We start from the raw sequence: 26,142 nt of genomic DNA, 5'->3' as shown, positions 1-26,142 counted from the left end.
GCCATACAAAAGAGTTCCTTTATACTAAGACAATGTCATGGCAAATAACTTAAAAATACATATGCACTGTGACAGGAAGCCCCTAAGATGGCTCCAAGGACCTGCCCCCACCTTTCTGGCATTCACACCCTTAAGCCATCCCCTCCTGCTGAGTGTGGGCTGAACCTAGTGACTAATTTCCAAGATTGGGTTATAAAGAGACTCGGCCTTCTGTCTCTCTCTCCCTTTCTTGCTTGCTCTGATGGAAGTCAGTACCATGCTGTGAGCTGTGAAGAGACCCACCAGAAAGGCAATGAGGGGGGCCTCCAGCTAACTGTAGGCAGGGAACTGAGGCCCTCAGCCCAACAGCCTGTGAGGCACATTATCCTCCCACAACCATGTGAGTGGCCTTAGAAGGGGGTCTTCCCCCAGCTGAGCCTTCAGATGAGCTGCAGCCCCAGATGACACCTTGGCTGGAGCCTTGTGAAGGCAGAGGCACCCAGCTAAGCCACACTTGGATTTCTGATCCACAGAAACTGTAAGATAATAAATGCTGTTTTAACCCACTAAGTTTTAGGATAAATTGTTGGGCAGCAACAGAAAACTAATCCATACACAAAGTATTAACTTAGGAAGCAATAATTCAGATTGTACCAAAGGGGAAATTATTTACTCTCTGAAAATTTGGGGAAGTGGACATCCAGGTCACACGGACACTGGATAGCAAATGACAGATGCTATGCATTAAAATCAACTTGAATGTCTCCACAGGGTCATTACCTCAGCCTTTGGAGAAATGCGTTCAACCCAACGCCCAACAAACTTGCTCATAACCACTTCCCAATGTGCAACTCGTGGGAGGGCACGGTGCATGAATATGACCCTCCATTTGACCCTTCTCCCCAGACAGTCTGCTCTGTTATTTCAAACCCAAGCCCCAGTCAGCACTCCCTAAGGCACCCAACCACAGAAAGCAGAGAAAGAATAACATCCAAGGGTCTCCGAAAACGATACTGAGCCCCACACATTTTCTCCCTGTTTGTAAACTGCACAAAAAGTTTTATTTATTTCAGTAGTTTGATAGTTTGGGGCTTTTTACTGAATGGGTTTAAAAAAAATTTTTTAAGCATCCAAATAATTCTGAGGGTGCATTACACCTCTACCTCAGTGACATACTCTAATAGACATCACGGATCCTCAACCACAGTTGACACAGTACCCAGGGTGTCTGAGGAGGGGGTGGGTTAGGGCAAGCTGGCTAGGAATCACACACAACCTAAGGCTTCTCTTCCCAAGGATACTGCCAAATCTGGGGCCTTGTGCAAATCTGGGAACATCTGGGGAGAGTGCTGTTTTGTAAAAATGTGAGTCTCAGGAGAAATGACTGAGAACCACTTCCCTGGTTACCTTTAGAAATAAATGTTACTTGGGACGCCTGGGTGGCGCAGTCGGTTAAGCGTCCGACTTCAGCCAGGTCACGATCTCGCGGTCCGCGAGTTCGAGCCCCGCGTCAGGCTCTGGGCTGATGGCTCAGAGCCTGGAGCCTGTTTCCGATTCTGTGTCTCCCTCTCTCTCTGCCCCTCCCCCGTTCATGCTCTGTCTCTCTCTGTCCCAAAAATAAATAAAAACATTGAAAAAAAAAATTAAAAAAAAAAAAAAAAAAAGAAGTAAATGTTACTCTCCATAGCTTCCACCCCATCAGCCTCAAGGTCTGCAGAGAGGCCACAAAGGAACGGCTTTCCCCTAAACGTGTAGGGGCAGGGTGGGCGGGGACCTCACCTCTATTTTCTGGTAGACCTCCTTAAACATCCCAGGGATTACATACTGACGCTCCACCGCCTGGATCTCGTCTCTGGTTGGCCAGATGTCTTTCAGAAATACCTGTTGTCCCTTTGCATTTACCCCTGGGGGAAAAAAAGTTTATTAGAGAAAAACTGAATTTAATACACCCTTTTCATTATCACATACAGTCAAATCCCGTTCTCCGTGGTAGCAATATTCTGTAAAATCCACGCAAACACTGAGTAGTGAAGACTCAGTCGCTGCCCCCAGGGGATGCGGGTTAGGCCCTTGAGGGCCTTGAGCCTAACGTTTTCGGCAACCGATCAAAATCTTGCTTTATGTGTGAAAGACACCCTATCTAATATATTTTGTTGATGTGTTAACACTGAAGTCACAGCCAGCAACACCATAACTCTTGCCTGAACTAAGTCTACCTCCCACGAGGCACACCCCAGCCTTCTCGGGCTTATGTATACTAGACAGCACTTTGGCACTATGCTTGGGGACTATTTTTAAAAGTGCAATCACCAAAACCACAAAAATGTGGGAAAACATGGCACTACACAGAGCATGAACAGGATACTTGCTGACAGTAGGAGTGCTGAAACAAGAAGGTGGAACCCTGCCTAGTTTGGATGCAGCTGAGAACACGCTCGTTGAGTGACTCAAAGCTGTCACCCTTCTGTGCGTGTCTGCAAATGACCTTGGAGGCAAGGTGAGTATTGATTTGGGGGTTAAAATACATTTTGGTGAATAAGCAAATCTGCAATATCAAATCTACCATATAATGAGGATCAATTATAGCTCTAGTTTTGATTTCCAAAAAGTTAATTTAAGGGGCACTGTTTTCACATTATTTAATCTACTCAGAACAGATTGGGGAAGGCACAGCAAAAACACCAGAGGAAAGGAAACACAGCATCATTTGTCCGAATTTGGGGAAGGTGAACTGTGTGAGATGTGTTTCCACAGAGTATATGTTAAAACAGTGCCTATCGTTAGAGAAAAGCAGGAGCTAGAAAGAGAAGAACTAGGGAAGAAGCCAGAATAGCATGCTCTCTATGCCTTTTTGTATTTCTTTCCTTTTAAAATTTTTGTTTTATTTTTTATTTTTTTGAATTATTTTTTAATGTTTATTTATGTTTTTTGAGAGACAGAGTGCGAGCAGGGGAGGGGCAGAGAGAAAGGGAGACACCGAATCTGAAGCAGGCTCCAGGCTTCCAGCTGTCAGCACAGAGCCCGACAGGGGCTTAACCTCACGAATTGCGAGATCATGACTTGAGCCAAAGTCGGATGCTCAACTGACTGAGCCACCCAGGAGCCCTTTTTTTTTTTTTTTTTTAAAGTTTTATTTATCTATTTATTTTGAGAGGTAGACAGAGAGAGAGAGAGTGAATGAGCAGAAGAAGGGCAGAGAAAGAGACGGAGAGAGAGAAAATCCTAAGCAGGCTCTGCAGTGTTAGCACGGAGCCCGTGTGTAACTCATGAAGACCTGACCTGAGCCAAAATCAAAAGTTGGCTGCTTAACGGACTGAGCCACCCAGGTGCCCCTTATTTCTTTCCTTTTGTTATCTCTGTCCTTCAGTTAATTCTTGTGTATTTCAGGTAGGTCTTCCCTGTGTGTGAGGGAATAAAGACTCCTTCTCATCTTTGTTAGTTCTTTGCCTCATTATTTATTAATGAAAGCAGTTACTTTCCTCCAATAAGATTTTCAAATTCACTGGGAAAAAAATCAAACAAGTGTAACCACACAAACGGAATCTTACCCAGTGCTTCTTTCTCAAAGTTGATCCTGATGGTCCCAGCAATTGCATATGCTATCACTAAGGGCGGAGAGGCTAAGTAGTTGGCCCGGGTATTGGGGTGGACTCGACCTTCAAAATTCCGGTTCCCAGATAGTACTCCAACAGCTACAAGGTCTCCCTGTGTCCAGCAAGAGAAAAATCAGTTCACGCAGAGAAGAGGTTGCCTGGGCTTTTTGTCTCAGACCACCTGCTAAAGTTTCCCATCAATGGAGGAGGATCCTTAAACCCTTCTTTCACTTGGTCCTCTGGGTGCGGGGAAAAGAACACGCATGGCTGTCCCTGGGGAGACACTCTGGGTCAAAAGACACAGAGAGACATGATTTCTGGTCATGAGAAAATCCCAGGTCAGTCAGAAGGCAGCATCCTGGTTACTTTGCCACCTGGGGCCTGAGAACAGGAGGGAAAATCTGTTAACAGTTGAAAGCTCAAGGAAGCCACACTGACCTATGTTTGCAAAGCAAACCAAATAGTGTTTCCTAAAGCTACAGAATTTACAGAACAAAAATCAAACCAACGCAACTTAGTGTTGATTTGTTTGCATGCAGCCCTGACTCCGAGCCAGTTTTCAGATTAGCAGGAACACACAGTTCTGGAGCTGTCTGCAGTCAACACCAGCACTGACCGGGCACTTGTGTGCCGGCACCACTCAAAGTACGGCACGTCCATTATCACCTCCGTGCTCGCAGCACGTACTATTATCATCTCCAATTTACGGCTGAGGAATGTGCCGCACAAGGTAGACAGCTGGTAAGGCTGGCTTGCCCCCGAAGACCATACGTGCAACGGCATCCATTCCCTGCTTCCCCGGACCTTCCTGAGACGACCGGCATTTTGGTCGCACATCTTATGAAAGGAGGCGACAGCTCTGAAGCCCCACAGGCTCCTCTGCACTTACCTGGGTGATGGCTTCTACCACAGCTTCGGGTAAGGGCCCACTGTTGCCAATGCAGGTCATGCAACCGTAGCCGACCACATCAAACCTAGGTGCCGGGAGAGAAGCACGGGTGCGCAATGATTCTCAGCGAGCCTCTCTGCTGATGACAGGTCTAGAGACTACTGATTTAAGGAGAACAGCAGCACATGGAGTAAGTTTAGCACTGTTTCTAGAAAGCTTTCATTTTCAGGAGCATTTTAAAGGTGTTTTTGTTTTTGTTTTAATCTTAAGTACAATCTAACCCCCCAACACGGGGCTTGAACATGACCCCAAGATTAAGAGTCAACATGCAACTGACCAACCAGGTAGAGCGTTTTAATATACTATTCATCCATTCGAGATCATTGAATTAAAGTCTTTTTTGAGGGGCTCCTGGGGGGCTCAGTTGGTCGAGCATCTGACTCTTGATTTCAGCTCAGGTCACACGATCTCACAGTTTATGGCATCATGCCCCATGTTAGGCTCTGTGCTGACATTACAGAGCTTCCTCGGGATTCCTTGTTGCTCTCTCTCCCCCCGCCCCCTGCTTGCTCTTTCTCTCTCTCTCAAATAAATAAAACTAAAATAAAATAAATTCTTTTTCGAGTAAGTTGTAAAAAGGAGTTCAACTGAATCATCTAGACTTTTTTTAAAAAAATGTTATTTTTGAGAGAGAGAGAGAGACAGAGCATGAGTGGGGGAGGGGCAGAGAGAGAGGGAGACACAGAATCTGAAGCAGGCTCCAGGCTCCGAGCTGTCAGCACAGACCCTGACATGGGGTTCAAAACCGTGAACCATGAGAGAATGATCTAGATTTTTTAAAAGTTGAAATCACATATGCCATGTAATTTCTGTATTTACTACTTTGTATAATTCCAAGGACTTTGACTTTAATGAGACGCATGGATAAAATCTTTCTCATCCAAATTAGGAACAGTGGGCAAACTGGAGGAATTGTATTTGGTAACAAATGACTAGTTTACACCAAGGAATTAAAACATTGTTAGTCCTGGTAAGTAAGTATTTTCATACCTAAGGGCAGTCTCTCAGGTGCAGAGCCAATGTTAGCCCACAGCATACCTCTGTCAATTGAGAAATGGCAGCCTCTCCTCTAGAAGGATGCAGTGTCATAGCAAAGCCACAGGCTTGATTTCAGTCCTGCTTTGCCCTTATAGGCACCCTTGTATGATGAACAACCAGCACAAGTGTCCACACGAGGGCCCTACTCTGTTGGAGTCTAAGGGCTGAAGTCTACTCACCATTTGACAAGACTAATTAGATACCATCAGATAGGCTGATGTGTGTTACAAGGTGACACTATAAGATACATGTGGAACAAAATAGAACAAAAGCAATGTGTAAAAGAAAATTCTTCCTCACCCAAGCTGTGACAGGTAAGGCATGACACCACTTTCTCTCAGGTAGTAGGTGACCACACCGCTTCCAGGAGACAGGCTAGTTTTGATGTAAGGCTTCACGTGCAGGCCGGCATTCACAGCTTTCTTTGCTAACAATCCTGTGAAATAGTGAACACCAACATCGGGTAGGGTGGCCACCTAGCCTAGCTGTCAGGGACAGTTCAGGAAGGAGACTGGTCCTTCCGTCTGCATTTCCTGCCACCGCCTGACAAAGCCCCATTCATGGTGCTTTCTAGTTCTGCTGCCTAGCAGAAATCAAAAGCTCACTGGCCCAAAGTCATTTACACGTATGCAGTAAACTCAAAATTAGTCATGAAAACGAAGAAAGAGATGGGCTTTTGTTTTTTTAAAGAAGTAAACTTAAAAACGTTCAGGAATATATTACAGAATAAGTTTTTTAATTTTTGGAGGGAAAGCAATCCTTCTAATTACGTTTTATCTGGATGAAAATTATAATTGGAAGGGCCCTTTTTAAAGGGATATGAATTGTGTACTGGTAGGTGAGGAATACAGTCTAGAGTAAAAATCTAGTCCTCAGATTTTTTTTTTTTAAAGCAGAAAATCACCAGCTCTAGGCCCCTGGAGTTTTGGCAAGTAACAGAGACCATAACTGGGGCACTGGGTGCTCTCTTAGGAACAGCTCATAGAATTTGGAAAGAAATGAGGAGTGGGGGTCAAAAGACACAAAAAGCTACAGACAAGCTGGTGACTTGTCTTAAGGAAATTTGTTCGATCCAGACAACAAAGGCTTAGGTGTCAACAGAAGAATTCTTGGACAAAGGTTTTCCTTACGTACTTGTGCACTTTAAAAAGAAAGAACTCTGTGATGACCTTGGTCTTTGGACACAACAGGAACTCTTGGGAATGATAAAAAAAACAACTGGAAACTAAAGAGCTTTCCTTTTTAAAAAAAAAAAAGTTTTATTATTTTTTAAAATTTACATCCAAATTAGTTAGCATATAGTGCAACAATGATTTCAGGAATGCAACAATGATTTCAACTCCTCCAGTAACCCTCAGTTTGTTCTCCATATTTATGAGTCTCTTCTGTTTTGTCCCCCTCCTTGTTTTTATATTATTTTTGCTTCCCTTCCCTTATGTTCATCTGTTTTGTCTCTTAAAGTCCTCATATGAGTGAAGTCATATGATATTTGTCTTTCTCTAATTTCGCTTAGCATAATACCCTCCAGTTCCATCCACGTAGTCGCAAATGGCAAGATTTCATTCTTTGTGATTGCTGAGTAATACTCCATTGTGTATATAAACTGTATCTTCTTTATCCATTCATCCATCAGTGGACATTTGGGCTCTTTCCATACTTTGGCTATTGTTGAGAGTGCTGCTATAAACATTGGGGTGCATGTGCCCCTCGAAACAGCACACCTGTATCCCTTGGACAAATACCTAATAGTGTAATTGCTGGGTGGTAGGGTAGTTCTATTTTTAGTTTTCTGAGGAACCTCCATACTGTTTTCCAGAGTGGCTGCACCAGCTTGCATTCCCACTAAAGAGCCTTCTATTAATTAAACTCTGTATGTCAATATTAACTGCTTAACCAGAATTGTCCAACAGACCAGGAAGTTTTATCAACCAGTGCCCTGTGCCCTAAGTCAGATGCACCTGACAGGACATCAAAGACAGAGGAAGTCTACTGTATGAAAAGGCCCAATAGGGGTTTTACAGAGAATAGTCTGTGATATTGATATGAAAACAGGTTTTGTTTTTCCTTCTAGAATCTAACACAAGATTCTAAGCTTTACCAAAAATTCATCTTTTTTTTGGCTTTCTTCTACTTATTTTCTGTGTTAATCCTAAAGACTAGTATGCATTATGTATTCTACTTTAAATACTTGGCTTTGGACACTAGTTACTGTGTAAACACTTTTGGGCCAATAAATCTCTGCCTTGGTAAAAGACAACGTTTGGACATGTAAAACTGTTAAGCCCCTGGGTTGTGTCTTGAAAGATTTCCACCCACACGTCCACATGACCATGGGGACCAATTCAAATGCACTCACCTGCCCCCAACATCACCGATGGATTACTGGTGTTTGTGCAGCTAGTAATGGCAGCAATGACCACGGAACCATGAGTGAGGGTGAATTCACTATTATTATATATAAATGTCTTATGGTCATTATGATGGTCCAGAGCAACCTGGAATCCTTTAAACCCTTGCTATGGGGAGGAAAAAAAAAAAAAAGAAGTTCTAAGTTTCCATCATATTAGAATCAGTGGCCTTGGTTCCTATCCATTAAACTCTACAATAATGTCATTGAGTTTAATCAGACGAACTTGAAACCAAATTTGTAGCTTTAGCATTTCCATTTTTGAGATGAGAAGGAAGTAAATAATAATAGGACTTCAAAGTAGATCAAGATTCAGAAATTATGACTGCCTTTTATAAATATTTAAAAACAGGGGCGCCTGGGTGGCGCAGTCGGTTAAGCGTCCGACTTCAGCCAGGTCCCGATCTCGCGGTTCGTGAGTTCGAGCCCCGCGTCAGGCTCTGGGCTGATGGCTCAGAGCCTGGAGCCTGTTTCCGATTCTGTGTCTCTCTCTCTCTCTGCCCCTCCCCTGTTCATGCTGTCTCTCTCTGTCCCAAAAATAAATAAAAAAACGTTGAAAAAAAAATTTTATAAATATTTAAAAACAATAAAGAGAATTTTAATTTTTCTTTAGCATTTCAGAGTTCACTAGCTGACATACTTATGTTTTGTTAAAAATTGCTTTGGGGCGCCTGGGTGGCTCAGTTGGTTAAGCGGCCGACTTCGGCTCAGGTCATAATCTCGCGGTCCGTGAGTTTGAGCCCCGCGTCGGGCTCTGTGCTGACAGCTCAGAGCCTGGAGCCTGTTTCAGATTCTGTGTCTCCCTCTCTCTGACCCTCCCCCGTTCATGCTCTGTCTCTCTCTGTCTCAAAGATAAATAAACGTTAAAAAAAAAGATTTAAAAAAAATTGCTTTTAAAATTATGGTTACCAAAGTATTTCTTTTTCTTCTAAAGTGAGAACTTTTCACTGTGTGTATACATATATACATTTTGGTCAGATTCAACTAATCATGATCAATAAGGCAAATAAAGTACAGCTGAACATTTGGTTTAATGCTGGTGGCCCAAGGATAAAACCCACCACATATTGTAATCATCATGTGGGGAGATGTTCATTGAAAATTTGCATACAAGATGTTATGCTGGGTACTTTGTGGGATACAAAGGTGATTCTGACACAAATCCTATACTCAAAACATACAGTCCAACAAGGGACATCCAATAAGGGAAATGTAAAGGACCAGCAATGTAGGTTTAAGAACATGGATGCCATCTCAGACCAAGTGCTAGAAGTTCAAATGATGACTTTCTGCTATGGGATGTGAGGCCATGCTATGGAGGGGCTGATAGATTAGGACATGCACAGAAGGTGAAGACGGATGCAGGTGGGTGGAGGCAGGGCATGAACAAGAAGTAAGATGGCCAGAAAAGCTTGGGCAAGTCGAGTAGATAGTGTAGTGAGAGTCATATGAAAAGCAGATATGCTTTTAAAAAGGCGGGATGAGTTGTGTTCACAGGTGGTCAAGTGCTCTAAGGAAGTTGTGTGGCTCTTGGCTAATGGGAGAGGCACTGAGGACTTCAGGATGGAGAAGGAACGCCCTCAGCGTCAGGCTTCAGGAAGCTTCCTCATTAGAGGGTGAAAAGCAGGGTGGGCACTAAGAGATCGGGCACGGGGCAGGGTCGGGGAGACTTCCACCTGCCTTCCCGGACCCTACCTTGGCTCCAAGGCAGCTCTCAAAGTCCTTTTTCATGTCCGTCACAGCGACTTTGTCCTGAGGCCTTTTTGGTCCACTGCAGCAAGGCACAACTGTTCTCAAGTTCAATTCTACAACCTGTCCACCCAAAAGAGAAGGGACTCAGGCGCGGACGTTGTACCTCAGAGAAAACACTCCGGTTGTGCCAGACAATTTATAACACCACAGCTACAAAACCAAACAAACTAAACCACCACATTCATAAGCAAGGGGTCAATGTTCTTTTTAATACTTAAAGAATGAGTTTCTGAAGATCAAGATGGACACGTAAGTGGTGCGGGAGAGGCAGGAAGACTTGTCACCTCTCAGGATGACCAGGGTGGGCGCTGTAGCTGCTGGCTGGTGTCTTTTATGCATCCACCTTTCCAAAGCAGCTCCTACATTCTTTTTAAGGCTTAGCTTAGTTTGAGATGGGTTTATTCTAAAATGATACATACACCATTGTGCTTTTTGCTAAAATGAATTGGTAGGATGTGGCCACTCAGTCATCAATGCCAGGAAACGGGCCTTGGTCTAAGTGCATATTTCCTTCTCTCGGTGTACTATGAAACAAAACCAGGGGCCTGTATCCAGGTTACCCTCCTGGCTTTCTTGAAAAGAAAAATTGGGAATCGGTTTGCACCTGAGAAAACGAATGAAGGTAAGTCACTGGATAAATCAGAACTAATTGCTACACTTGACCTCCATTTCTTTTCCATCTATAATAACAATGAGCTTAGCCTTTAAACAGCCTTACTCCCTCTGGCAAAGGCCTTCTTCAAAGGTTTTCCACCTTAGAGGAGTAACTGGGTAGGTCAGAAAGGGGGCGCACACTCAGCCTAATGGCCAGGAGGAATGGAAGAAGTTATTTTACGTTTACAATTCCTTATCTTTTTGATTTTTTTCAGCCTTTTAACATGCTGTTCTTCTGTGATGACTTGGCAGTGACTAATTTCCTACAAGTACACCTCCTAAGAAAAAACACACACAACTGAAATCACAGGCTCGAGGAAGAGGAAACACACACTTGGTGAAAGGTGCTCTCATACCTGGGCAAACTCTGGGTCTTGAGAGAGGTTACTGAAATCCCGAAACATTCCTACAGCTTGAAGATACTTTTTCATTTGCTTTACTTTTTCTTCATCACGACCTAAGTGGGCATTTTAAGAAATAACAAGTAACAGGTGTTAATATTTCCTGGTGAAACTAAAGCCTCCGCCAGCAATTAGAGAAGTCAGGTGCATCTCCCTCACACACACACACACACACACACACACACCCACCCACCCACCCACCCACCCACCCAAAAGCTTTGCTTCGATTTCAACATTCAGTCTAACTTTTTGACTCTCTGGGTGATGCTGCTGTTTATCAGGGGCCATGAACTGATCTGGACTATGTGCTGAAGAAGACTCTAGTCCTATCTGTAAGTACTCTCCTCTCTTTGGTCACTGTCCTTCATTCAGAGGACCTAAGGCTTAGTTACCTGTTAAAGCACACCGAAGCCTCTGCCTTCAAGTGACCAGACTCAGCACTCCACATTATTCTTGTGAAAATAGCAATCCTCTCAAGCTGCCACCAGCTCTGAGCACTTCGCGTCTGCCCAGCACTATGTGCTAAACATTTTAAATGTATCATCTCCATCTCTAATCTTTTTTTTTTTTTTTTCAACGTTTATTTATTTTTGGGACAGAGAGAGACAGAGCATGAATGGGGGAGGGGCAGAGAGAGAGGCAGACACAGAATTGGAAACAGGCTCCAGGCTCCGAGCCATCAGCCCAGAGCCCGACGCGGGCCTCGAACTCACGGACCGCGAGATCGTGACCTGGCTGAAGTCGGACGCTTAACCGACTGTGCCACCCAGGCGCCCCTCCATCTCTAATCTTTATCATTACCTTATGAGACAAGTTCTAGATAAGGAAATAGTGGCTCAAGACTCCAAAGTCCCAAGTCTTAACTCCTAATGGAATATGACCCTCAATGCTCGGCTGTATCTTTTTTTTTCTTTTTTTTTTTTTTAACATTTTATTTTCAAGTAATCTCTACACCCAACATGGGGCTCCAACTTACAACCCCGAGATCAAGAGTCACATGCCCTACCAATGAGCCAGCCAGGTGCCTCTCTGCTGTTTTATCTAGATCCTGACTGTAGATGACAATATTCACGGAGCAATACCCAATGGGCACACATTCCACACATTTCTCTGACAGTTAAGTAAGACTGTCTGAGAGCTTGATTCTTGGACCATGATAGATGAGCCTGTTTATTTTAACTGGATTGTAAAAGTTACCCGCTTTCAGCCTGGACCTCCTAAAAGATGGCTGAGCTTCATTAATGTATGTATCTATCACGTTTGGTACAACCCAGCCATTCTCTTCCCGAAGATGCACAGAAGAAAACTCTCTTAGCTTTCAGCGTGAGAAAGGGCTCTACTTCCCTGAAGCAGTATGTTTGTTTCAATGCACTAGATGTGGCAAATTTGGTGCCAGATCACTAAGCAGCTTGGTGGCCACTTCTACAGCCACAGAAATGAATTTGATCTCTGGGTGTATTTTGCAACTTTCCCCTCTTTTTCCTCCCCGTCAACCCTTCCCTTCTCTCGGTCAATTCCCTCAACCATTTCTTCTGTTCTTTTATTTCTACCTCTTTTTCACTTCAACTTTTTGGGGAGTAAGGGAGATATCAATCAATTTCAATACGGTTATATGTAATAAAAACATTTTAAAAAGACCACTTTTTATCACAATATTAACTACTTCCAGAGGGTTTTCCTCAGGACAATCAGGGAGAAGACCTGGATGAAACTTGAAGTCTGTAAACATCTCACAAATCCTCATGATGAGGTGTGTGTGCATTTGCCCTGTCCTTGCATTTGCCTTTACCTTGACCAGCCTTTACCTTTGATGCCTGCTGTTTCCTGATATCTCAAAAGGAACATCAGCCATTAGAACCTTTCAATAGTAAACACTGGATACTGATGAGAAGGCCCAAGTCTGTCTGTTCTTTTCTCCTTAATAACTCAGTTGTAATTTTAAAAGTCATTTGGGAGGCGCCTGGATGGCTCAGTCGGTTAAGGCATCTGACTTCAGCTCAGGTCATGATCTCATGGTTTGTGGGTTCGAGCCCTGCATCGGGCTCTGTGCTGACAGCTCAGAGCCTGGAGCCTGCTTCGGATTCTGTGTCTCCTTCTCTCTCTGCCCCTCCCCTGCTCGTGCTCTCTCTGTCTCTCTCAAAAATAAACACTAAAAAATGTTTAAAAAAAAAAAAAGTCATTTGGAAAACAAAAGGTCCCTTCCACCTCTGCCACATAGGATGAGCCATCAAAAATAAAATTGTTTCATGTGATCTTCTTGCTCAAAATGACCCGGTGGCTTCCTAGAACATTTAGAATTTAAAATAAATTTCTAACTGTCCACTATGGTCTGCAAGCCCCTGTGTGGATCTGGTCCCTGACCTCCCCTCCCATGGCCTTGACCCTGGGCTCCAGCCACAAAGGCCCCCCCCCACCCCCACCCTCTCGGCTGTTGTCTGAACACAAGGAGACCGTCCCGTCTTGAGTTGCTGTACTTGGGTTCCTCTGTCTGGAAAATGCCTCCTCCACCACTTCCCACTGCTTGTCTCCCACTTCACTTAAGCATCTCTTCAAACTGCTTTCAGGAGCCCTGGCTGACCTTCCGATATATAAATTAGCACCCTTCAGCTACTTCAACACCTCCCCTGCCTTCTTCCTCATTCTCTTATATACATACGTATGCATTTATTTATTTGTTCATGCCTGTCTCCCTCACTGGAATGGAAACTCCACGAGGGCAGAGACATTATGTTGGTCACTGCTGTATCTCTGACACCTAGATCAGATGTTGATAATGTGTTAAATAAATGACTGAATATTTTAAAAATAAATTTGAAAAATTAAAAAAAAAAAAAACCTTTCTCCAAGTTCAAGTCAAATCTCTAAACAAATACATACAGAGTCAAGAAACCGCCAACATTTCAAGATGCCCTCATATGCGGTCTTTCATTTTACCTTTGGGACAGCCCAGACAGAGGTGTCCTGGAATGCTGTCCTGTTTGGAGCCTCAGCTTTGGATTCTAGCTCCATTACTTATTGGCTTTGGATATATACCCTACATCTCTCTCTCTGATCCTCAGTCTTCTCTCCGATTAGTTTAATGAACTCATCTATCAATCTACCCCAGATCTGTGAAGAGCGTGACAGCAAATACATAGCAAGTGCCCAGCACACGACAGCTGTTCTCATTACTAAGATCCCTTGTTTCCTGTCAAATAACTAGAAGTAGAGACCAGCATGAATAACCTGGATTCCAGAACACCTGAGCTCTTTCTACTGGCCATACAGTGTCTGTCTCATACCTTCTGAAATCCCAACAACCATTCTGACTCTACAGAGAAAAGGAGAAACACCATAAGTCTGACCCTGTGCACTCCAAGGGACAGAGGCATAAGGCAGTTCTACAATCCCCAGAGTTCTACGAAACTTTATGAAGGGCTTCTGCCTTCGCAGTTCTGCACTTACCTGTCTGCACCAGGTACTTGATACTAACTTCATCAACTGGGAAAAACGCAGCAGTCGCCCCGTACTCTGGACACATGTTTGCAATAGTAGCTCGGTCGGCAATGGACAATTGGGCTACTCCCGGCCCGAAGAACTCGACAAATTTGCCCACTACCCCAACCTGACGCAGGTGCTAGGCAGCAAAACAATAGAAAAGTCTGAGACTTGACAGCCCACATTTAAAATGCAGAACTAGCTCCTTACAATTCTTATAAACTAGCCTGGTACGTAAACACAAACAATGACGTGGCCCAACATATTTTTGATTACTCTAAGAAATAAAATTTCAAAAGTAATGTTAACTATATAGTGTGGAATCTTGGATTGAATCCTGGAACAGAAAAGGGTCATTACTGAAAACACTGGTGAAGTTACTTGTTTCATTAGCAGTGTTGGACCCACATTTTTCATTTTGATTTCATGTACCACAGTTATGTGAGATGTTAACGTTTGGGGCAGTTGGAAGAAAGGTAACAGAAACTCCCTGTATTCTTTACATCAACTCTCCTGTAAATCTAAATGATGTCTACACTGAAAACTATAGCAAGCTTATGAAAGAGATTGAAGTAGACACAAAAAAATGGAAAAATATTCCATGCTCCTGGATAGGAAGAACAGATATTGTTAAAATGTCAATACTACCCAAAGCAATCTACATATTCAATGTAATCCCTATCAAAATAACACCGGCATTCTTCACAGAGCTAGAACAAACAATCCTAAAATTTGTATGGAACTAGAAAAGACCCCGAATAGCCAAAGCAATCTTGAAAAAGAAAACCAAAGCTGGAGGCATCAAAATCCCAGACTTCAAGTTGTATTACAAAGCTGTAATCAAGACAGTATGGTACTGGCACAAAAACAGACACTCAGATCAATGGAACAGAATAGAGAACCCAGAAATGGACCCACAAACCTATGGCCAACTAATCTTTGACAAAGCACGAAAGACAGTCTCTTTAGCAATTGGTGCTGGGAAAACTGGACAGCGACATGCAAAAGAATGAACCTGGACCACTTTCTTACACCATTTACAAAAATAAACTCAAAATGGATGAAAGACCTAAACGTAAGACAGGAAGCCATCAAAATCCTCAAGGAGAAAGCAGGCAAAAACCTCTTAGACCCTGGCTGCAGCAACTTCTTACTCAACACGTCTCCAGAGGCAAGGGGAACAAAAGCAAAAATGAACTATTGGGACCTCATCAAAATAAAAAGCTTCTGTACAGTGAAGGAAACAATCAGCAAAACTAAAAGGCAACCGACAGAATGGGAGAAGATACTTGCAAATGGCATATTAGATAAAGGGTTAGTATCCAAAATCCATAAAGAACTTATCAAACTCAACACCCAAAAAACAAATAATCCAGTGAAGAAATGGGCAAGAGACATGAATAGACACTTCTCCAAAGAAGACATTCAGATGGCCAACCGACACATGAAAAAATGCTCAACATCACTCATCATCAGGGAAATACAAATCAAAACCACAATGAGATACCACCTCATACCTGTCAGAATGGCTAACATTAACTCAGGCAACAACAGATGTTGGTGAGGATGTGGAGAGAAAGGATCTCTTTTGCATTGTTGGTGGGAATGCAAACTGGTGCAGCCACTCTGGAAAACAGTGTGGAGGTTCCTCAAAAAATTAAAAATAGAACTACCCTACGACCCAGCAATTGCACTACTAGGCATTTATCCACGGGATACAGGTGTGCTGTTTCAAGGGGACACATGCACCCCAATGCTTATAGCAGCACTATCAACAATAGCCAAAGTATGGAAAGAGCCCAAATGTCCACTGATAGATGAATGGATAAAGGTGATGTGGTATGTGTGTGTGTATATATATATATATATATATACACACATACATACAGTGGAGTATTACTCAGCAATCAAAAAGAATGAAGTCTTGCCATTTGCGACTACATGGATGGAACTAGAAGGCATTATGCTAAGTGAAATTAGTCAGAGAAAGACAAATATCATATGACTTCAGGCATATAAGGATTTTAAGACACAGAACAGATGAACACAAGGAAAGGGAAGCAAAAATAATATAAAGACAGGGAGGGAGACAAAACATAAGAGAGGCTTAGATATGGAGAACAACCAGAGGGCTACTGGAGGGGTTTTTGGAGGCGGGAGGGGTTAAATGGGTAAGGGGCATTGAGGAATCTACTCCTGAAATCACTGTTGCACTATATGCTAGCTAACTTGGATGTAAATTTAAAAAATAATTAAATAAAAAAATAAAATGATGTCAAAATAATTATTATAAAAAGAAAAAAAAAAGAAAAAGTTAACGCCCAAATCACAAATATCAACATTAATAAAAGTTTTCCAAAATGAGAAGGGCTTTTTCTCTCTAAGGAGATCACTGGAAGTGCTAAAAATTAAATACTTTCTTTCAACCTAAATGGTCTTGCACTAGTTAGGCGGATAAGTAAATGGATTATTTTCAAGGGTATAATGAACAAATTTCCTGAACAGAGGTACAAGTCAAATGTAACCAAAAGATCTAGACAGTCTGACTCCCATATATTTTCCATACACGCCATCAGCCAGGGCTGGGGCCTCAGTGACTGACGTGGCCCTGCACGAAGCCAGTTTCATGAACTGTGTGGACAACCGTCAGGCTCTTTTGGTTATGTGGGATTCTGCCAAATTCTGTGGGCAAGACCTATATTATTCTACATTTACAGAATAATGCACAGACTTCTCAAAAAAGCTACAGTGTTCAAAGAAATGTGATTCCAAATTCCATAAAGATTAAAGAGAAACATCTTTGGCCTTTAACAGGATAGTGGCCATCCCTAACACTCCAAGCCTCCAAACTGTACAACCAGAAAAAAATGTCTGTGATAATAAAAAACCATCACTTTTCTAATAATCTTTCAAAATGAAACTGCCTTCTTTTTGCAAAGCAAGCAAATCACCAAAAAAACCCATTATTTCTTGCAAAAGCTAAGGAAAAAGAAAAAAAAAAAAGGAGTATTTCCAGCTTGGAGAAACATCTGTTGTAATTTAGAATACACAGAAGGGAATTAAACAAGTTAGACATTAAATTCATAGGAGCAGTTTGCTATTTACATATAAAGAAGAACCATGTGAGAAAATGTAGTCACAGTATAAACACATGCTTGGGAATGAGTCTTGGAACGTTAGGATAGCCATTATGTCTAAGAATGTGGAGGATGGCTTTAGCCATAAATATCCCATTTTATCTCATAAAAAGTATACATACAGAGAGGGCTCTGAAGCAAAGGGGGCAAAATGTTACCAACTGTTAGTTCTGGGTGGTGGTGCATGCCAACGTCATTTTAACTTCTGTGTGTCTGAACTATTTCACAATTTCAAAGTACCCTTTTAAAGAAAAGGATCCATGCAGCCATGGAAGAGTAAAATGAACATAATTATCTAAAACTTAACAAAGAACCCTCTCCTCATCTCTTTTTAAAAATCATCAACATACTGTTTCCTAGCGCACAGAGAAACCAAGATGGACGCCAGCATGTATTTCCTCCCGTCACTGTGACTGCCCAAGACCGTGGGAAGAGGGGGCAAGTTGTTACCTTGGTAATGGTGAGCACAATGTCAGTGGATGTCACCAGAGGGTGGGGATTTCCCATCAGCCTGTAGCCGATCACCTGGGGAAGCACCATACTGATTGGCTGACCCAGCATGACTGCCTCTGCTTCGATACCACCCACTCCTGCAAGGAAGGCAGGGCAGAAGAATGCTTTCAGCATGCCTTACTATATCCCTCAGGCATAATTCAACCTCATTACAATGTCTTCCTAGTGTAGATTTGGATCCTGTAATGAGTAGTTATCTTTTTCTATTTCCCTCTACAGAATTTTTATAAGCACTTCTCAGAGTGTGGTCCCCAAAACAGCAGTATCACAATCCCTTTGGTTCTATACCAAGTGGAAAGTGGGGTTCCGGAGTCTCCATTTTTAACAAACAGCTCCAGTTCGTTCTTCCAAACATTATTATTGAGTACCTGTGAGGTGCTTTTCTAGGCACTAGAAATCCAACAGTAAATAAAGCAGACAAAAATGTCTCTTTGATATGTGTAGTCACACAAAGTCGTGCTACTGGGATGTTATAACGGGATCAGTGTGAATTAGGCTACACACTACAGAACAGCGTGTGTGGAAGAGGAACCTGCAACAATACTCACCCCAGCCCAGAACTCCCAAACCATCAATCATGGTAGTGTGCGAATCCGTGCCCACAAGGCTGTCTGGGTAATAATAGCCATCGTGATCAAATACCACTCTTGCCAAATACTCCAGATTCACCTGGTGGATGATTCCTGAGCCAGGGGGTATAATCCGCATGTTGCGAAAAGCCTGAGAACCCCACTAGGATGGACCGGAAAGAACGCAATGAATATCCGATGCACTTCCATGCAGCCCAGCTCCTTGGCACCTCCCCCTCGTACCCGCGTTTATAAACAACCAGCCAATGGAAGCAAACTCCGCCCATACCTTTAAAAATTCAAACCGTTCTCTATTTCTTTCAAATTCCAGGTCTTGATTCTTCTGTAAACTGTCTGCCCTGTCAGAGAGAAAAGCTGAATGTATAAATTTTAAGGCTTAAAATATTACCGGTCAGACTTCTCAGTGATAAAGAAACCAACTGGCAACTTCATCTGCAGCCTTGCTGGACGATACCAATGCGTTTATTTACATGGGAAATGAGAGGTAATCAGAAAAAGTAAAAAGAGTAATTATTATTTGGTTCAATTGATCTCTATAATACCTTTAAACATGGTGAGTAACAAACATTAAGTGAATTCAAGTTATAGCTAGTCTAGTCACACAGCCTGACTTTTAGGAACAGTGTCTGGACATTTATGATGACAACAGCAGCTTAGAGATTTAAAGAACCTTGGTCTCTGTACTTCGTCCTGCCTGACCTTGTTATGACACCTCTCTGAGCTGAGCCTGGTCCGGGCTGGCATTTTCATTTGTTTATGTTGGGAGACAGCGAAACAGCGATGCCAGGAGGCACAGGCCTTTATAAAATCAGTCTCCTAGCTCCCGGAGAGGTTTCTGAGGAGAATGGTGCCACCCAAGAGTATCTATAAAGCACGGATTATATGCTTGAGTTTACTCAAAGTCATTCAGTCCAACAGGAAAGACACAGGCAGAGCAGGGAATCAAGAAGCTCTTCCAGGATTTTTATAATCAAATTACATACGTCTTGAGTCAAAGTAGAACAACTCATAGTTACAACTTCGCAGGTTTGGGCACAGAAGGCACTCATAAACTGTATATCATGGATTGAGTGAACCCAGGAAAGGGCGGTAAAATTAATAGCTAAGACCCAAGTCAGACTTCATTCATTAATAGTAAACACCTACTGACTTTACTAGGAAGCCACCACTCTTCTAAACTTATTAGTGATCCACAGAGCCTGTCCTTGCCACTCGCTGGGAATACAAGCATGCAACAGCGGCAAATGCACTGCTCACTTGGTGCCCAGAGCCTGGTGAGCGATACAGAGAAACTGCCAGGCAATTACGGGAGTGTGACCATCATGCCATGATACAGGAAGTACAGAGTGCCAGGGGAACACTCAGATAGGGTCACAAACTCAGACTGGGGGGTCGGGAATGCCTTCGAGAGGAAAGTGACACCGATCCAGTCTGAAGGATGAAGAAGAGTCAGCCAGATAAAGACAGGTAGGTGCTCCTTGGGAAGAAAAGGGCTGCAAGCACTTAGCATTTACTCAGTTTACACATTTACACACTCAGTTACGACACTGACTTCTTTCTCCTGATGTGAATATTCTCCAAGGTTAAGTGTCAGTTGCTTTAAGGGAATCAATTCCTGAGGGTGCCTTAGAGCAGGGGTCCACAAACTCCAAATCCAGCCCAATGTCTGTACAGGTTTTGCCCTGAAGCAAGCAATAATTTTTACATTTTTAAAGGTTGAAAACAAAAGGATATGTGAGCAGACACAGTGTGTAGGCAGCAAAACCTAAAATATTTACTACTGGCCCTTTACAAAAAAAGGTGATCCCTGATGTACTGTATGAATGTCTGTGAGTCTGTGTATGCATGAGAGAAAAGCAGAAGGTAGAAATAGAGAAAGGAGATGGTGATGTAAGGGAACGAGGCAGGACAAGTGTGCTACCCCTGGAAGGACAGAGCCTCTGGATCCTCTGGACCAGTACAGCTACTCCTTTAGGCACTCGTTTCCACCTTCTTACCAGTACACTGAGGGCTCCATCCCTCTGACTCCCACCTGTCTCTTCAGGTCCGGGTCCACATTTCCAATGTATCCCAGGCATCTATCTGCATCAGGAACACCTCAGGCACCACATACTCAACGGGTCACACCCTAACACATGAGCTTGCTTCCTGAACCTCATCCTCATCCCCATCCCCATCTGTCTGTATCATCTAGCGACTGACTTCCCCTCCCGCCACTTAGTATTTACAACTATCCAAGCATTTACTCCAGAAAAGGCCTAACTGGCTCCTCTGTCAGTCTCTTCAACCTACCTTCATACCGTCACCAGCATCCATTTTCTAAGACATAGATTATCATGACCCATCTTGAACCTGCCAATGGCTTCCCATTTCTCAGTAAAGTACAAATCTCTTCCCTAAATAAAACACAAAGTTCTTCAAGGGCGTCTGAGTGGCTCAGTTAGCTAAATGTCTGACTCTTGGTTTTGGCTCAGGTCATTATCTCACAGTTCGTGAATTCGAGCCCTGCATCCGGCTCTGTGCCGACAGCCCGGAGCTGGCTTGGGATGCGCACTCTCTCTCTCTCTCTCTCTCTCTCTCTGTTTCCCTCCCTGGCTTGCTCTCTCTCAATAAATAAATAAACATTAAAAAGAAAATTTTAAAAAAATGAAGTTTTTCAGTGTAACCTCAAATTTCCTTGTTTAAAAAACTTTTATTTATTTATTTGAAAGACTGAGAGAGAGCAGAGGAAGGGCAGAGAGGCAGAGAGAGAGAGAGAGAGAATCCCTAGCAGGCTCCACACTGTCAGCACAGGGCCCGATGCGGGGCTGGAACCCACTAACTGTGAGATCATGACCTGAGCCAAAATTAAGAGTAAGGACACTTAAATTACTGAGCCACCCAGCCACCTCTCAAACTTCCTTTATAAGCCCTCTCCTATCGCCTGGTTCAAACTTTAACTTCAGCCATGCTGAAGCCCTCATATTCTCCCAAACCTCACTTCCCTCATGCCTTTGCACCCTCTATTCTCTCCTGTATTCTCTCCGTGCCTTTTCCAGCTCTTCCCTCCCTGGTCCGCACCCTGGATCAAGTGATACCGCTGGCCGAACCCTCCAGACTCCCTGTGTGGCCCTGTGTCTGGTGCCCGTGGCTCTTCTACTCGGAGCACTTGTGGACACCCAGTCAGGGTTCTTCCCCCTCATGCCTCCAGCAGCGGAAGGACAACAGAGCCTCTCACAGCAGAAGCAGGGTTGGGAGGGGAACATTCACCCCAGAGAATTCTGGGGCACCAGTGTGACGTAAATGACATATTCACAGGACAAGCAGAAGCCAGACATGCTCAGGCTGTTTTAAGATAGGTTAACTCTAGGTAAAAACCTATTTACTATTTAAAACAAAACTTTTTTTATTCTAACCTTGGCTCAATGAACAGTTCTAGTTATTGGGATGAATGAACAGACCTAGAATTTGCATTTGAACTCAGAAGTTCCCTGAATTCACCAATCTACTGAGCTTTTAATAAAGTTTCTGAATATGACTAAAGAGGAAATTTCTCCCTAGTTATGTAATTTGAATTCAGATTTGGACGTATACCAAAGTTTCTATTACATTTAATGGTACTCCAGAAATTCACAAACTTATTTACAGAGTTATTTATAGTTATTTACAGAGGAGAGAGCTTCCACACTCATGAAATCTGGTCAGAAGTTGTTTTGATATTCTTGTTGGGATTTTAAAAAGAAAAGGTTATTTTTGAGGTAACTTTGAATAATTATTCTAATTTTACAATAATGAGTTAGCTAGACCCTCCATTCCTAAAAATGGTGTGCAGCCAATTATTATTATTCAAGCAAGGCAAAGAGCTCGGAAATATTTAAACGAGAACCTTTATCATCCCAGCACCCTGCCACAGTTTTTTGAGTTCATTTCTGGAAATAGCTGGAAATAAGCCCACAGCACACAGTTCCACAGAAGTTGAGACATATCACATTTAATTCCTTACAAAAATGAGGAAAGAGCCTGTGAGGTCAAATTGCAAAACCAAACTCAAGCAATAAAAACAAAACACCACCAATGAAAATACTTCTAACAGAAATGTTCTCTTTAATTACAAAAAAGAAAAAAAAGTGTTTGCCAGATTTGGATATCAATTTGGATCAAAGTTCCCCCCTGGACTTTGCTGTTTTTATAATAATGTTTTCAGTACTACGGTATAAATGTAAAGGGTCCATAAAAAATTGAAATCAGAGTTGATGGGTCTCAAGGAAAAAAAAATCACAGTGAACTTGGTGATGACTCAGATTCATTAACTGCTTAATAATAGCCCGGAGCTCTTTGAATTTTCAGTCAAAAGACTTCAGACATTAAAACAATTACAATTCTATCTCCACCAGTACTTTCCCCTTGCAGGCACTGAAATAAAGGTAAATTATCAACATCAGTGAGAATCTTCAGGAAAGATAAAGTTGCCAATGATTTTGCGAGGCTACCTTTATAACTTCTGAAGTGGGGTGTTAGGAAATATCCTTACCCTCAAATAGAGTAACATTCTATCTGTGTACTTCTTATTCTTCCCTTTGACACCAAACTATTAAATTGAGCTCATGTGATTCAAGGAGGGAAAAAAAAGAAAAGACAAATTGCCTAAGGATGAGTTTAGAGTCCAAAGGAAAGGGAACAGCTGCCGAATCTCCAGTCTGTTCCAAGAACCATCAATTCAGGGGACAAAGCCGATGTCTTTTTATCCTGAATTTATCTGGCTTGGATATTGACATTAACTTGAGAATGACCAGCTACTACAGTTCCCTTGAGGCTGTATGGAACCCACTTAAGTCCCCAAGGAAGCAAATAAAGTTTTCTGTCTCTCTCTTTGAGTGGTTTATTTCCTATCTTAAGTGACTTTTTAATTTAAAAACAATAGCTTCCGGGGCTCCTGGTGGCTCAGTTAGTTAAGTGTCCGACTTGAGCTCAGGTCGTGATCTCGTGGTTTGTGGGTTTGAACCCCACGTCGGGCTCTGTGCTGTCACCATGGAACCTGCTTTGGATCCTCTGTCTCTCTCTCTGCCCCTCCCCTGCTCGCGCTCTGCCTCTAAAAATAAAAATAATAAATAAACCAAACCAATAGCTTCTTATTGTGAAAATGAAGAACAGTTACAATCCCAGAGATAAATCATCTAGCAGTTTGGCATCTCTTTTTTCAATCTTTTAATCTCTGTATAGTTCTTCATCTAGCTGAAATCACGCCATACAAGCAATTTGTATTTGGCTCATTGAGCTAAGACATGAGTATGTTCCAAGTGTTATTAAACGCTTTATAATTATAACAGCAAATGTTACCTAATAATTTACTTCAAGGACATACCTTAATTTAATCATTCTCCTTTGTTGGACGTTTAGGATGCTTCTAGGTTTTCAATATTATAAATCATGCTTTAATGAACACTATGTAGTCATTAAGCTATTTCTGAATTTCAGGTATCTGTGAAGGATATGCTCAGAAGTGGAAATTCCAGGATGAAAGGTATGGTGATTTCTAATAATCTTAATACACGCGGCCTTCATCATTTCTAATTCAGTGTGATCAGCAGCACATAAAAGTGTCTCCCTCATGACACCTTTATAATTAATAATGTTTATTTTCTAATCTTTACTGATAGGAGAAAATGGTATCTCGAGGATTTAATCTGCTTTTTTATTACTTGTAAAGTTGAAAAGGATTTATGTCGTGTTTACCATTTGTTTTTCCTTTTATTGTGAAACATCCACTTTCCTTTACCCATTTATCTGCTGGGTTTTACGATTTTTTAATGGATTATACACAAGGTTTATATATTAAAGATATTAGCCCTTTGTTGTATTTGTTGCAAATATTTTAAAGATATTTACCGTTAACTTTGAAGCCATTAAATCTATAGTTCCTTGTTCCTTTTTTGCTTCATTTACTGCTTTTAAATTTAGAAAGATCTTTCTCATCAAGACATATACATACTTATATTTCTTTTAAAGTTTTTGATGATTTAATTTAAAAAATATTAATGCTTTAATTCATAGGACCTGCTCTATCAAGTAACTAATTTTCCCAGCATTGAATGTGGTATAGTTCTTTCTTCTGCACTCATAGTTGATGATAACTTTATTTAGTTACTCTTCTAGGTTAAGATATCAGACTTTTAGCAGTACCTGGTTGCCCTGCTTGTATCCAAACCCTGGCTGTATAATCTTGCACTTACTTTTACAACAGATGGAGTGTACTTCCCACTCCTGAGTTAGGGCTTGACTGTGTGTCTTGCTTTGATTAATATTATTGCAAATAGACAGCATTCTAATCTGCCAGCCCTAATCTAAGCCTCAAGAGATACTGTGGGTTCCCACTTGCCCTCTTGAGCCTCTGTGATCACCAGGAGCTTTCTCCTTCAGCCTGGGCCCCAAAAGAAGTGAACAGGAAAAAAACCACACATAATAACCCCCCACCCCCCCCCAAAAAATCTTCACTGGAAAATCTGTATTAAGTTTGAGTTTTTCTGAATACATCTTTTAAAGATTTTCTTTTGTTTACTTACACACACAAAGAAGACTTGATCTCCAAGATTCTGCACAAAACAGAAAACCCAAGTATTCATCCTAATCTCTCACCTTCTGTTGAAATCAACCTGGATGGAGTGATCAATTACAAGATCAGCAGGACAAACAGGGTTTATTTTCTCTGGATCTCCTCCTAACTTTTTCACAGCATCTCGCATTGCCGCAAAGTCAACCACAGCTGGCACACCCCTAAGAAAAGAGAGAATTAAACAGAAAAGTGGAAGTTTCTAAACACGCTTCCTTGAGCAGAAATTGGTAGTAAGCGCCATGACTGAGTGGTATCTCTACATGCAATTTTGCATTAAAGTTAACAACAAATACGGTCTAAATAGAGACCGTGGTAAAATGTGCACTTAACACTGGGGCTGTTACTGCCATGGCTGATTCCCATTCACGTGGGGGGGTGGGTGACAAAGGCCTATAGAAGATACACGGATTTCACCTCCAACCTCCAACCTCCAACCAAATTTAAAGAAATGGATGTAATTCTGAGAAGAATGCTGTGAATCCTTCCTTTTTATTATTTTGAGTATAAAATTTGTCCTCTGGACTGTCCTTTGGTAAAGTAAAATTTCGTCTCTATAAGGAATAAAATAACATCACTTAAAAATGCAAAGGCAAGATCTCAGAAAACAGGCCATGATGGGGAATAAAGACTCCCAGGAATAGCAGGATGTGAACTGAGGTTTCAGGGCAACAGGTCAGGCCTTGTGAACTACAAGTCTCCCCTCAGGACACAGCATATTGACATTCTAAGGACAGCTGTTTCAAACCTGGCTATCTGGGTGACAGGATGTGAGGGGGAGAAGATTCCAAGATAGCCCTACTCCATGCTATTTCTTCCACTTTTTGTTAGTATACTTAAGGTTAGGATCTCCAAAAACAATGACCTTTGCCACTGGGAGAAGTGGAGTGACTACACATCCCACTTGTCGGAGACAATCTCTAGCTGTCCAGGATAACAGACCTCTTTCGTTTTCAAAAGTGTCTGGATAATGGGTGATAAGTTATACAGTCATAGTGTGTGTGTGTGTGTGTGTGTGTGATTCAAGCTTTCCTTAAAGGCTGGCAAGGGAGGCAGTGAACAGGGA

The 26,142-nt window shown here is 42.2% G+C and overlaps 1 protein-coding gene across 1 annotated transcript in view; it reads right to left on the bottom strand.

Moving 5' to 3' along the window:
* Positions 1-26,142, bottom strand: part of ACO1 (aconitase 1) — a 65,432-nt gene that overhangs the window by 12,793 nt on the left and 26,497 nt on the right. The window contains exons 4-15 of the mRNA XM_047065223.1: positions 25,103-25,240; positions 18,759-18,828; positions 18,449-18,632; positions 17,838-17,977; positions 14,218-14,389; positions 10,729-10,829; positions 9,662-9,778; positions 7,916-8,075; positions 5,860-5,995; positions 4,462-4,546; positions 3,528-3,684; positions 1,759-1,883 (exon numbers count right to left, since the gene is read on the bottom strand). Of these exons, the coding sequence (XP_046921179.1) occupies positions 1,759-1,883; positions 3,528-3,684; positions 4,462-4,546; positions 5,860-5,995; positions 7,916-8,075; positions 9,662-9,778; positions 10,729-10,829; positions 14,218-14,389; positions 17,838-17,977; positions 18,449-18,632; positions 18,759-18,828; positions 25,103-25,240 (1,585 nt within the window). The remainder of the gene's footprint in view (positions 1-1,758; positions 1,884-3,527; positions 3,685-4,461; positions 4,547-5,859; positions 5,996-7,915; positions 8,076-9,661; positions 9,779-10,728; positions 10,830-14,217; positions 14,390-17,837; positions 17,978-18,448; positions 18,633-18,758; positions 18,829-25,102; positions 25,241-26,142) is intronic.

The sequence above is a fragment of the Lynx rufus genome, unplaced genomic scaffold, assembly GCF_022079265.1.
Source record: "Lynx rufus isolate CCGP_SWC_20201006 ecotype Redwood Valley unplaced genomic scaffold, mLynRuf1.p SCAF_10, whole genome shotgun sequence".
Taxonomy (NCBI): Eukaryota; Metazoa; Chordata; class Mammalia; order Carnivora; family Felidae; genus Lynx; species Lynx rufus.
Note: the sequence above shows the minus strand (reverse complement) of the source record. Positions and strands in the feature narration are given on the sequence as shown.